This window comes from Rhopalosiphum maidis, chromosome 1, assembly GCF_003676215.2.
Source record: "Rhopalosiphum maidis isolate BTI-1 chromosome 1, ASM367621v3, whole genome shotgun sequence".
In the NCBI taxonomy this organism is placed as follows: Eukaryota; Metazoa; Arthropoda; class Insecta; order Hemiptera; family Aphididae; genus Rhopalosiphum; species Rhopalosiphum maidis.
The window spans coordinates 85,103,851-85,118,733 of NC_040877.1; the positions used below are offsets into that span (position 1 = coordinate 85,103,851).

Genomic DNA, 14,883 nt, shown 5'->3' on the forward strand with positions numbered 1-14,883 from the left:
TCTCATACTAGGTGATTAGGCTACAATATGATTATAATACTTTCTGTGATAACTGATAAGCGTCATTTTTCTTTTAGGGCTTTCTGCAATCGCATAATATTCCATAGCGTTGAGCTTTGCGTACGAGCTAAGAGCTTGTTGTGTTTTCGCCGTAAGCCGATCTCTGTTCTTTCCATTACATTACCTGTATGCCGTATTTCATTCGAAAATGGTCGAACTACCGAGTCATGCTATATTATTACTGATTCTCTGGTGTCTCCAAGACTAAGAGATGTGAATACATTAGACATAATTGTAGGTGAGTATTCGGTAATCCTCTATTAAATTAACAAATAGAACTCCAACTTACTATATTATGAACTATTTGATTTTAGCACCAACTTCTATCAACTCTTGTTTGTATTCGTATCAACAATATGGACATATAATGCATCTTTTAACTGTGAGATATATTTTATTTATCTACTTAGGTTTATTACAATGTTATTAAGTTAATTAGGTTTCAACATCATTCTTCACATTTTTATGGAATAATTTTTAGGTTTTACCTTAATATTTAAAGAATATTTTTTTTTTATTTATTTTTTTTTTATTTACCTTTATATTTTTTAATATTTTAAGTTAGGTCATGTACATATTTTTAGTACAAAATAATAATTATTCAAAAAATAAAAATAAAAGTTTAAAAATCTCAGTATGTTAGAGCATTTTAACATTAATTTTCCTATAGTTGAGTCAAATTAATTTGCATTTACTGATTAATTGTTTTTATTATTTAAATTGTATTAGTTATACTTGAAAGTAATAGCCTTGGTGGTCATTTTATTCTTGTTTTAGATGCTGTATAATTTTACTACTAGATAAATATATATAATTTAATTGTATAGTATAATAGTGATACAATTTAGCATGTGAGCAGCTAGTAAGTTGTTGTATCTTAAATTTTAATTCAACACCTAATTATACTTTTTCCATCCTAATGAAATTAGTCTGCACTGTGACAGATGATTTTCTATTTGGTTCTCGCCATAATCACAAGTTAGAGGTTTCTTGCGATACTCTGATATTAGCTTTTGTTTGGCAACTCCAGCTCATATGTTAAGTCTATTTAAATCTTACCATAGGTTTCATGGTAAGACTTAAATGATCTGTGCATCCCCTCTCATGAATGGCTCCTACCGCTTATTCTTAGTGGTAGTAACTGAATAGTGCGCCATTTATCAATATGTCCACCGACAATTCTTACTTTGTCTTTTCTTAAACTCAAATATAAGAAGGTCCAATGATAACAGGTGTTATACATGCAGTTGACTCAACCTTAATAGAGAAGTCATGTACAAATTTTGTTTGGTTATTTAAAATAATAGAGAAGACAACAGCTTCTAATTTACAAAAAACATGATTCCTTTTTTGTAATATTATTTTTCATGTAAAATATACATTTTTTTTTCACAGATGGATTCAATTCATAATCAAACTACCACTTTAAAAATTAAACAAAATACAATTATTTGTAGATAAATTCAACTTAAAATGTCTTCTAGTAGTCCTCTAGTGGATTATCAAAAGCCTGTAAAAGTTAAATCTCGATGGACACAATCTTGTCAGATTGAAATGATGATGGAAGAGTCACAGTCTTCATTAGATATGTCTGATACTGTTACAGATGTTTCAACAAGTGATTTAAATGATAGTACTGATTATAGTTCTGAATTCAACTCTTTGGAATTAAGAAATTCTCGCAAGACTACCAATAATAGAAGGAATTATAGACGGTCAAATCAGAAAAAGAAAAAAATCTCTTCCAAAAGTTTTAATGAAGAGGAACAAAAATGGAAGCAATTATCTAGTACATCTGTTATTGGTCAAGAAGACAATATGAAATACGATATATCACAAGAATCTAATATCATTAGAAGACATACTTCAGTGGACTGGAACAAAATTTCAATTTTTCAATCAAAGAGTGTTAATAATATGACTGAAATTATTGATAAATTACCATCAAAACCTATTCGTCGAGCCTCTATACCATGGAAGTTTAAGTTCTCATTTACGAAAGACATAAAAGATAATGCTAGGTTACTCGAAAAAGATGACTATTTAAATCTTTCTAATGCTATTAAATATTTAAATTTAAATGAGTTACTATTAAACAATGATAATAAATTAACTCATAAAGAGAATATAACAGATAATCATACAATCACAACCCAACAATCATATTGTTTAAATATGCGTGATTTAAATTTTAAAGATTTTGATGGTTTGAGTAATAAAATATTAAGTACTACAGAACTAAATGAAATATCTACAGAAAATTTAAATAAGTTTGAGCAATCTGATGAATTGACTTTAGGTGTAAAGCAATACAATGAAAAAGATCAAAATACCAATTTGGAGATACCTAAATCATTTTTTTCTGAACCGGAAAATTTGAAGTGTAATCCTGTTTGTAAACCCAGAGAAATTCGTTCCAAAAGTTGTGATTTTGTGTTGAAAAAAACTTATTATTCATTTAAACGTTATAAAAGTTTTGATGACTTAAATCAATTAAACAATTCTGTGATTGATACTTTTAAACTACAAAAACCTGAAAAAAAATCTCCCAAAAAAAAAAAAAGACGACAGTCAAAAAGAATTAAACCTAAAAATAATCATATAGAGATACTTGATGATATGAAAGTTCCAGAAGTTAATTTTAATCAGGTAGCTGATGAAATTTACAAAGAACATAAAAATCAATTACTTGAAGCAAGAATTAATGATGTAGAATTTGATGAAAAACTAAAAGCTACCAACTTTACATTAGTTGATGAAAATGTATACAGACCTAATAGGTAAGAAATACATAATTTTAATCAAAAATTTTTAATTAAATGACAATAAACTAATAGTATAATAAACACTTTTTGTTTATACTTTTCTCTGAACTGGATAAATGGGTTTCATTAAAAATGTAGATTGATATAATACATATTAAATAATACTTTATGAGATTGACAAAAATAAAATGGTATAATTATAACAATGACAAAATTTTAGTGCCTTAAATAACTAGTTGTATGATGTCAATTTGAGTCATTGAGCATAAATGATAATAAATTATGACAATTTTATTTTATGTAGTACATGTTTAAAATATAAAATCTATTAAATGGTATTATTGTAAAATTATTAAATTTTATTCAAACATATTTGTTTCTATAAATTAATTTAATTTGTTATTTTATATGTTCTCAATAATTATTTGACTTTTACCTTTTGTGAAAATACAGTATAAAATTATAGTATTAATGAATAAATAATAAATGATTATTTTAGATCAAAGACTAAAAATTAATTAATATAAATTTAATTTATAAAATTAAAGGAAACATTATTAAAAAGCAAAACTAAGGTCTCCTTAAAATCTTCTTTTATTAAAGTTATTCACAATTAGTTTCATATTTAATAATCCTATATTAATTTTTATTATTAATTTTTTTTCAGACAGACCTTAAAATTATATCCACCTTCTGAAATTCCTATGCTACGTAAGCTGAAACAACGGTACAATAACTCAGTTTATTTTTATTGATTCAATTGTTTAAAAGAATGTTTATAGCCTTATGTGTTGTAAAAAAGTCTTTAAGCAAATTTTACATTTAGAATAATTAATTTAATTCTGATATTTTTAATATTAGATTAAGTTGATCTATTATCATTATATTTTTTCTATATTTATTAATATTAAACCTATAAATACAACTATCTAAGTATTTTTATTATAAATACATATTTTAAAGCGAGTTAATAGAATTTTTATATCATAAACTTTTTGTAAAATTTATAATACTCATAACTTGCTTTAAAATAAAATTATAAAAAATATTTTTGTAATGTTTTACATTATATTTAAGTTAAGAAGACAACTCATTACCCTGGGGTGTGATTTAACTATACCCTATTCAGTTTAAATTGATCTACTTTCGTGCACAACAGTCAGACCCCCTGGTCGGTGAAATGTGTTCCATGATTGATCGCTGCCGTTTCCGATCGTCGCTAACTATCGAAGTCGACAACTACCACCACGCATACGACCAACACTCCAACAGGTCGTAATGTGACATTGGACACTAGTGCTGCGAGACATGCGCGACCATGACCAGTCTTTGTCTGACGAGTGGATCAGCTTAAACTGAATAGAGTATACACGACAAGTATACATGTGTTGTCTTGGTTTGGAAACAAACTGTTGTTGTCTGACCACCTGACAAGAACTAATCACTGCCGAGTTGTCTTCTTAACTTGAATAGAGTATAGTATTATATGATGATAGAATATAGATCAATTGACTAATATGAAATATAATAAAGTAATATAGTTTATTCTAAACATAAAAATTGCCATGTTAATATGTTATGTGTTAGTAAGACAGACACAACACAATGGGTATATTGCATTTTTATTTTCCAATCTAATAATTATTTTTAAATTAAGCTATTTTATAATTGTAGAGTAATATCTGGAGATATAAACGATTATTGCGAGTGTACATTATCTAAAGAAGATATAATGGAAGGAAATACAGGATGCGATGATAGATGTCTGAATCGACTGCTTAAAGTTGAATGGTGATTATTTTATTAATTATATTTTATATTTTATCTTTTATTAATGTTTTTATGTTTTACATTTTTTCTAGTGGTTTGGGTTGTTCTCTTAAAAGATATTGTACTAATAAACAATTTCAGAATAAACAATTCAAGAAAACTAATATTATTAAAACTGCCAATAAAGGTTATGGGATTTGTGCTATCGAAGATATTCCTAAGTATATAAATATTAGTTATTTTAAATTTAATAGAATTTAGTTTTGATTTTGATTTTATATCATAAATACTATAAAATAAATTTTTCTTTTATAGAGGTGTTTTAATTAGTGAATATGTTGGTGAAGTTATTGATTATAACGAAATGTGTAATCGTCTAACAAAAGAAGAGTATAAAAATTTAAATTATATGGTTCAATTAAATCCCGATGAAATTATTGATTCTACTTCAAAAGGAAATGTGACTAGATTTATTAATCATAGCTGTGATCCAAATTCAGTTGGTGAAAAGGTAAATTTTTAATATTATATATTATTTTCTTATCTCTGTATTTTAATTTAGTATTACAGTTTTCAATCATAGGCGTGCTCATGCAATAAGAAAAATAAGGCCAAAAATTTTCATAAGAAAAAAAAATCACCTAATATTATTTTGCACCTAGGATAGGATACTCAATGTAATTTTATAGAATTTAAAAGAAACAATAAACAATTTATTCTAAAAAAACAATTCTGAGCCGTTAAACATTTTCTTTTACCACATAAAGAACTCAATCTACAATTTAAGTTTATGCAATTATACTATTTAGCTTCTTTGCTTCCCTCAGAATTAAAATCACTCATAATTTTATAGTAGAATATTAAACAACGTACTTTAGTAATAAGTAATTTAAAATTTGAATTATATTTATTAAAAAAAAAAAGTATGATTTCTTAAAGTTTAAGTATAATATACTATATTGAATATAGTTAAATATACATAAGATACATATCTATGTCAACATGATACCATCCTATACGCCAGACTCTGTTTTAAATGGTCTTTGATTATAAACTATAAAAACAATAATTATATATAGTGTATATACATATATATATATATATATATATATATATGTGTGTGTGTGTGTGTGTGTGTGTGTGTGTGTGTGTTGCAAAAATTTTAAACCGTAATAACAAAATTGTATGATACATCCATGTTTTGGATTATCCCCATAATTATTTATCCTCTGTGGGTTTACTTATTATAAACAGTTCAAAAAAATGAAATTTCAACTGTTGATATATAAGAGTTGTTAGTTTTTTTGATAATTTAAGTTTTATTTTTGTATCTTTGCCATTATATTTATAAAGATTAGAATTAGATGATGTGTATTTAATATTTATACATTTATAATTTGCTCTTACTACGAAATACTGATAATACATTTTGACATTTTAGCCATAGTTAATTTCACAGTTTAAAAATACAAATTAATTTTGATTTTAGTGGCATGTATTGGGTCAGTCTCGTATTGGTTTCTTTAGCACACGGCCTATTAAAAAAGGTGAAGAAATCACATTTGATTATAGTTTTCAAATCTTTGGGTAAACTTATAAAATAATTAAATTTTATATATTTATATTCATTTTAAATCTTAAAAAATTTTTAAATTTTCAGTGATGGTGCTCAAATTTGTTATTGTGGTTCCTCAAAATGTCGTGGATACATCAATAAATCATCTCAAATTGTTGACCATAATAGTTCTGAAGACAGTGAAAGTGCTAATGAAAATGTCTTTATATCAAAACCCGAAGATAAAAAAAGGAAAAAGAAAATTTTGGAAAAGAGAGCTGCTAATAATAATGAAAATAAATTAAGAGAGGTTATTATTTTTTTAAATGACTTACACATACTTAACTATAAAAACTATTCAAGTCTTTAATTGATTTACTGTCAGTAAGCAAAAAAAGAATACCGTGTTATGTTTTTATTAACAAAATGGGCTTAGAGTACAGAATAGAGACAAGACCCATATGTCTATGCTATTATAGAACTATGGTTAAGGAAATAATATATTCCTAACCCAAGATCGCATGCATTGCATAAACATTTATATTATATTAAATAAAAATAATGCCTATTACACAGTGGTGCAGAGTTCATTAAAAAAGGTGGTTAATTCTAACTGAGGCCATCCCACCTCATCTTTCAAGAACCACAAAAGGAGCTAAAATATTAGTACTATATTAATATTAATTTTTCAACACTTAAATAATTTAAACATTTTCCTGATTTCAACCATTAAGTATTGTTTTGTTATTTGCTATTCAATAATACAAAAATGTATAAAAATTGTATAGAATACATAAGGATAGACAGTATGGGTAGGCTGATTTTTGGTTTGACGGAATTTTTTATAGAAAATTATTTTAAAGGGTAACCAAAAAATAAAAATAATTGCTTGCTTCACTTGTAGTATTTAAACAATTAATTTTAAACTAAAATATTAAAATAAGAAACTATAACAAAAATAAGTAGTACAAATCTTTTTTTTTTGATACAAAGATTTTATATCTAAATTTTAGAATATTATTAGTTGTATTAACACTTCTTTTACTAGCAACTTTATCAATTATTTTATACAAGTCAACACATAAAAGCCTATAGTAAATATTAATATATATTACACATAGATTTTTAGATACATACATAATTATAAATATACTCAATTAATAATATTATTATCAGAGATAGAGAAGTATGTAATTATTTGTGAATTACGAATTATACCTTGACGTTCAATCGCACTCGGCATCGTCATTATTAGGGTTGGGATTAATATGTAATAAAAAACCAAAAATATGTACTTATATATATAGTCAAAATGGCCAAAATATGTAGTATAAAATAAGCAATATGTAACAAGAAAAATTTTAAATTATGTTAATGTGTAAAAATAAAATAAAAATTCTAAATAATTTTTGAATAATATACAATTAATTATTTTTAATTTCTAATCAATTTAATTTAAAAAATATAACTTGCGAGCGTAAGTACTGACACTGTTGAAAATTTGTAAATATATTTTCTCTAATAATTGTTGAATTTAAAGTATAATCTAAGATCATTAATATAAAGTTATCCAACAGAAAAAAATAAGATAAACTATAATCAAGTTATTAATATTTAACTAATACTTTCATATACTTATTTCCCATATGCATTATATACTTACAATTTTTACGAGTTTACTATTATCGAAGTATAAATGTATATAATACTACTAAACTACCGAAATTATCAAAATTTACGAAATATGTAAACAAAAAGCAGACATTTTACAAATAATGTTAAAATATGTATTTATGACGAAATGTATAAAAACATGTAACATAAAATATGTTTTATTTTATTAAAAATCACGTGAAATGAATTTATCATTTCCAATACTTAATTTATCATGTTTTTGTAAAAATATGTATTTTCATACAAATTCCAGCCCTAGTCATTACCAATGCCACTTGTATAATAAGTAAAAATGTATATAATTATATTTGAGTTTGAACTAAGAGTGTTATCCATTCTTTATTGGGAGAAATATTATTTCCCGGGTCCATTATGACAGGTCAAAATACTTTAGAAAACCCATATTTTTACTAGGAATTTATCATTTTATCTGTTGAGAGATATCCGTTTAGACAGGTTTTACTCTATTAGTAATTTCCTTACATTTACTTTAATGTACATAATTATTTTACTAATATGTAAATGAATTATATTTTTAATAGTTGAGGAGACAATTGACAGAAATTGCCAAATTAAAAACTGGATTAAAAGCTGATCAAGAAATGGCAACATTGAATTTGAATAGACTTATGGTGCATATTACAGACAGTGTCAGTCGTTTACATGTCTTAACATTTATACGAGAACATGATATGAACAAAAGATTATTTATGGATTTCAGTGGACTCAGTATTATTCATAATTGGATGACATCAAATGAAAATGAATCTTTTAAATTAATGGTAAATTTACTAATTTAATTATAAATCTTATTCCTATTTCAAAATTTATTTTTAAAACTTGCAGATTTTGGAAATCTTAGCTGAACTACCAATTACAAACAGAAATACTATTACTAAATCTAAAGTATTAGATGTTGTAGCTGAATGGGCTGAAATTCCAAAAGACGTCAAAACTAAAATTGAAAGGTTTCATCAAATATTATTTTGATAAATTTGATTGTCTTTTTACTGCATTAAATATAATCTTATTCATAACCTATGAATATTACATACTGTGAAAAATATATTGGTTTTTAATACTTTTTTTCACTTATTGTATAAAAGAGTGCTTCAAGTTCAAAGTAGTCTTATCTAAAACATAAAATCTTATTTAGATTGTTATTTAAAAATCTTTTAAGTTTCTTAAATTGTATAGGACAGCGATGACAAATTTTGCTGATCTTTTATAAATAAATACTAGAAGAACAATAAAATGTTGTTAACTTAACAGTTTATTGTTAACAGCCTTTTGTTAAATTTTAATAATAAATATGTTTCATATTTTTTAGTTTAGAGTATCCTGCGACAGAAATCAAAAATCATTGTCAAGAAATTGACAATTTATTGCCAAATGATAATGGAATAATTAATAGTCTGGTAAAAAAATCTAGAGCTTTGTGGAAAAAGTGGATTGTATTGAAAATGGTGTTTAAAATTCCCAAAAAAATAGATCAGCATAAACCAACAACAAAAATAAATTCAAGTAAACTTATTGATGATTGTTATCAATCTTCGATGGACATACCTACTTTTGATCGAAAAACGTGAGTGATAATAAATCACTAAATAAAATAACTTTGTTTTAAATTATTAAAATGTTTATAATTAAAGGTTTAGACATTCAAATAAATATAAAGTACGGAATCAACAAACTTTAACTTTAGATCGTACACAATCAAGAAAAGAATATAAATTTAAAGTGGATCAAGAACGCCAAAAAATGTAAAAATTATTTTAGCAATAATATATTTTTTGACATACTAATTTCTTCTGTTTTAGGTTTAGGAAAAAAGTGATGGATGATTGGTATGAAAAATGTGAGGGAGTAGTAAATAAAAAATCTAATGAAAATTATTTACAACATCCTCAGACTTTAAATTTCCTTAGTTGCAATAACTCAACATTAAACAATAATAATGGAACTAGTGAACAGATAAAATGGGATTCTTCATTACAAGCAACACAGATAGATCAAAGTAATATAAATATTTTACTACATTTGGAATATTTATTTGAATATCTATATTAAATACAATTATTGTAGAATACAATTAATATTTCTAAATATTTTCAAGTTAAAAATTAAATAGTAATTACTAATTATAGAACCCGTGAAAAAATTCTTCTTTTAAAAAAAATATTTATATTGGCTAGTTAAATTTAAATTCTACTTAACGCTGTACTTTATACTATATTATATGTTCAATATATTATATTGATGACTCAGTAAATATTTGTGGGATACAGACTTGCAGAATACATGTGTTTATATGTTTTTTATTTTTAAATTATTTATATGTTAATGTGCTTGATTATAATGTTTTGTTTCAGATTCAATAATCAATTATACTATGTCAAATTCATGTTTGAATTATATGCCACCACAAGCATTTCAACAATCATTAATTCAATTTCCACAGTATTCTTATATACAGTCTCAAGCTTTATCTGATTATCATCAAGTTAATCAACCAACATTTTTTAATACTCCTCCGCTACAGACATCTAGTCAACCATTAATAACACAACTGCAAAATATTACTCTATCAAACAATAAACCTGTTCATCAAGATATTGAATCACCTGATCTGTCTCCAAAAAAACATCTAATTAAGTTAGCTGAAACTAATGTCTTTAATTTGATCAATGACAGTTTACGCAAGCATTATAATCCTGATAAAATTAATGTTGTTAATTCAGAAATAGAACATTCCAAGAAATCTTGTACTAGAGCTGTACAATCAGGTGCCGATTTATTAGCAAGAATTAAAGTTATAAGTAATTCTTTTAAAAACCAGCCATCAAAATTAATTACAGTTAAGAATTTAAAACATAAAAATGATAATACAAAAATTGAAAAAGTATCCTTGTCTGACATAAAGTTGAAGACAGTTTGTGATAAAAATAATAAAATTGTTTTCATCAACGAAAAAACTAGTGTGACTTCAAACACATTAAGTGAAGATGTTGTGCCAATTCCTAAAACTATTAAAGTATCTCAAGAAAATAAATTTGCAAATGCCATATTTAATTCTTTATTAAAAAAGGTGTTGGTACCTGAAGATGAAAACTCAGTACCAAAAACGTTTGTTTCAAAAGCTCTCAACTCAGATATAATTACATATCATGAAACTGACAAAGAAATCGAATTATACAATAATATGAAACCAAAAGTTGTAAAAAAAATAGTTGGTCACGTAAAAACCAAAAATGGTTTTGCACCTGTTTTAAAACGACAATGGGGAATCCAACTGAAAGGTTTAAAAAGAAATCGTGATGAAATACCAGCTACAAAACGTAATATATTGCGTAAGGGTAGTTTACATCGTTTAGCATTGAAAAATAGTCTTGCCAATGTAACAAAATCAGCATTAAAGAGACAAAGTAATATTAATTTGGATGATTATTTAAAAAGACCTAAAGAAAAAAGAGTTACGTTCTGGATAGAAGGTGAGACATCACCAAATTTGACACACCCAGAAGTAAGACCAATTAATTTGAATCAAAATACTGTGAAACAAAAGCCTCTAATGAAGTGTCATCCATTTGAAATACGAAATGAACCTAAATCTATTCTTCAGCCTTCTACTTCTGCTATTCAAGGTGATGATAATTTGCAAATCCCTGGTCTTGATTCAACTAATGATCAAATCATTACACCTATTGTTGCAAAATTCAAAGCATCAAGAAATAGGCGCATTAGTTTACGAGACAAGTCAATTGAATTAGATCAATTACGTAGTCAAAGAAAACATAAGATACCTATAAGCATGATGTCTTTATCAGTGGATGTATTAAAGCTTATCCCTGATAATAGAAAGGAAATGAAGAAAATAATTGACTATTATCATTCAATGGCTACTGTTATTGTAAAAACATTAGGATCATATGCTAAAAAGACCTGTCAACAAGGACGTATAAGAAGCAATGAAGATTTTAAATATCTTGCTAGAAAAGTAACTAAAAATTATTAATTTTAATGTTTTTTTATGAAAACACTTAACTTTTTTTACAGATTAATGAAAATGTGTTGTTGAAAGAGTTACAATTAAAAAAAGTGGACAAATTAAAAATTAGTGATAGTACAAAAGATAAAGTTGCTGAATATATCAGAAAGTATATGTCACGATTTGGAGAATCCTACAAAAAAAAATCTAATGGTATGTATGATTTTTAATTTTATTATCAGTTTTTAATCCTCTGGAAAATTATCTTAAAAATCATGTTTTAAAGCTGAATTTTGGAATTCTATTTATATTGAACTAAGCGAAATCTCGGTTGTACATGTTCTGATCATAAAATTGACCAAAACCAAAAACTTGTTTACTGGTTTTTATTTGGATGACTAAAAATGAAGCCATCATTAGTTAGGTGTTGTATGCGTGTGTTGTATCTGTCTTATAAACATAAAACATGTAAGATTTGAGTTCATCAAAATCGATACTGTGTTGTTAAATTAATATTAAAATAAAAGGTCACTATTAGGCTATTATCAAACTTAAAAAAAAATTATTTATTCTTAAGCGTCAGCTTTTTTTTGTTGATGTTTTACAATATATAGGACAATTCTTTGATTAAATAACAATTATTATTTCAAAATCTATCAAAATTTTTAAAAATATTATTTTGGCATGATTTCTTCATAAACTACTCATCCTAATAAGTAATAATGTCCTTACCTTAAATTTTGAAAACAGGTTAATTCATACTATTATTTAAGCTGAAAAACAAAATTAATTCTAATTAACTCAAATATGATATGTTTTACATTATGTAGACAATAATTGCATGGAAGCGTCATCTTAAAGAATTTAATTATTTTTACTATGTTAATTTACTTAATGAAATATTTTTTTTTCAGAACAAACTAATCACAAACCAAAGTAAGTTATATAAAAAAATGTTTACTGTTTTGTTTTAGTGTAACACTATAACTGCCAATAATTTTTGTTTGAAATTGTTATATTTTTAATGCTAAGTATTAATAATTAATCATAATTTTGATTTATTTTAGACTGACTAGATCATTTATGTTTTTAAATTAAGTTTGACTATTTCTATGCTATGTAAATAAATATTTTCTTTTTTATATACAGTCATAACTTATAATTTAATTTTTTTACATTTTGTTAATTACTATGTTGTTTTTTTTATATTTTAGAAGTATATACATAAAAGGTTATTAAATTATTATTTTGGTTTTCTTATTTATTTGTAAAGGTGATCTGTATTGATGATGTGTGTTCAATGCTCATACATATACTATTTAATAGTAACAAATTGATTCATATATAAATACTATAATTTATATTATAGTTATGTGTTTAAAAATTATAATATATGAAGTACCACAAAGTATCACAAATTCACAACTTACTATTTATTGATGGAATATTATATTTATATATTTTTTTTTAATCTAGTCTATCTTTTTGTAATGTTTGAATTGTTTATTGTTAATAGAATAACAATATATTTTTTAATTAAATAATATTTAGTTCAGTTAGTTGTTATTATACATTTGAATCATTAGTGATATAAAAATAAAAATGTAACAATCGACATAAATCGTGAAATAAAGTAAAATATTCATTTCTAAAATGTTTATAAATAATATAAATTGACTAAGTTTTCTCTTAGCTAATTATATTATAGTTATAGCTTTTTAATATTTAATATTATCCTGAAAATGGTTTTTTATTAATTTAAGCACAAAATAAATTCATTAGTTTTACCATATACAATTTTATAAATAATTAAATTCAATGGACGTTTCATTCCAGTCATAAAATTGAGTTAACATACATTCATCTACAGAATATATTAAGATGGGATACTTAGTCCCAGGAAGCCGATAGCAGTTTGATTTTAGGATGCTTGTCTTCTAGATTTTTAACTCGTCATTTTAGTAGTATTATTTAAATAGTAAGAAAATAATAATATAGTGTTTCAAAATCAATTTAATATTAGCTTATTTTATTGATAAAAAAAAAAAATCAATAATAATAACAAATGTGTCAATATTTAATAACAATTAATTTTTAAGAAAAGAAGATACATTTTTATACCATACTTACAGAATTTAAGACCCATTAATAAATATAATAATGATTATAATAAAGATATTTTATAGGTATTATTTAAAAAACATATAAGTGAGTTGATAAAAATTAATTTTAAATTTGTGGAATAAGTTATTTAATTTAAATTATTTGTAATAATACTTACTTTTATTAAATTTATTTTCAAAACATTAATGAAAAAAAAAGGATTTCAAAATTGGCCGACCAACATCCTATGGCTAATAATAGGATAAACATTTTCATATTATAGACATATACCAGGAGTGGTTAGACTGCGGCTCGCGTCATTGCAGCACTCATCTTATCGTAAGATATAAAACATTTATATAATATATATGTATATATTAATATGACCTTTTTTTATTTCAGCACTTCCATAATAATTAATATATTAGGCGGCTCGCGAGTGTTCTCGCTTGCCACCTCTGACATATACCTAGTATACCTATATTAGTTTAATGTGTTGTTTGTATAAAAAAAAATCTTAGAGTAAGAAATCGTAAGAATAAAATTTAATAAATTTATAGACTGGCTTAATGTTAATTAGGGATCACTGGACCCAGATTAAATGTCCTAAAAACTCAAAAAATACTAAGCAATAAACAATAATAAAAAATCCTTTATCTTAACACAATAATACCTTTAAAAACGAAACAAATTTTTAATAGGTATACAAGTTAAAAGTGAGAGGAAGTTGACACGGCTTAACTTTTGGCATTTTTAATTAAACTAACAATGACTTATCATCTTTTCAGTTAATAAAAATGATTTGATTTTCAAATTTGAAGAGTAGTTTCTTGTTAGAAAATTGGATTTAATTGATACTTTCAGGGCTCAAAAGTAAAAAATTTTCAGTACTTTTTTAACAAACTGGAATTTTTACGTTGAACTAGTTTTAGATAAAATGTATTCCTTTATTTTCTTATAATAATTTA

The 14,883-nt window shown here is 24.6% G+C and overlaps 1 protein-coding gene across 1 annotated transcript; it reads left to right on the top strand.

The window, feature by feature from the left end:
• Positions 1–76: 76 nt before the first annotated feature.
• LOC113558505 lies at positions 77–12,920 on the top strand. The gene is made up of 17 exons (XM_026963987.1): positions 77–298; positions 375–442; positions 1,456–2,840; positions 3,493–3,552; positions 4,500–4,616; positions 4,688–4,816; positions 4,911–5,106; positions 6,085–6,182; positions 6,256–6,460; positions 8,367–8,606; positions 8,671–8,792; positions 9,155–9,409; positions 9,477–9,587; positions 9,645–9,841; positions 10,197–11,821; positions 11,881–12,025; positions 12,727–12,920. Exons 3-17 carry the CDS (start codon positions 1,534–1,536, stop codon positions 12,750–12,752), a joined length of 4,833 nt encoding a protein of 1,610 aa, XP_026819788.1. The 5' UTR covers positions 77–298; positions 375–442; positions 1,456–1,533; the 3' UTR covers positions 12,753–12,920.
• The last annotated feature ends 1,963 nt before the right edge of the window (positions 12,921–14,883 follow it).

Coding starts and splice junctions, on each gene's coding strand:
- LOC113558505 (XM_026963987.1), top strand. CDS start 1,534: ATGTCTTCTAGTAGTCCTCTAGTGGATTATCAAAAGCCTGTAAAAGTT. Junction 5,107..6,084: donor CAAATTCAGTTGGTGAAAAG/GTAAATTTTTAA, acceptor TTTTGATTTTAG/TGGCATGTATTGGGTCAGTC. Junction 8,793..9,154: donor GTCAAAACTAAAATTGAAAG/GTTTCATCAAAT, acceptor CATATTTTTTAG/TTTAGAGTATCCTGCGACAG.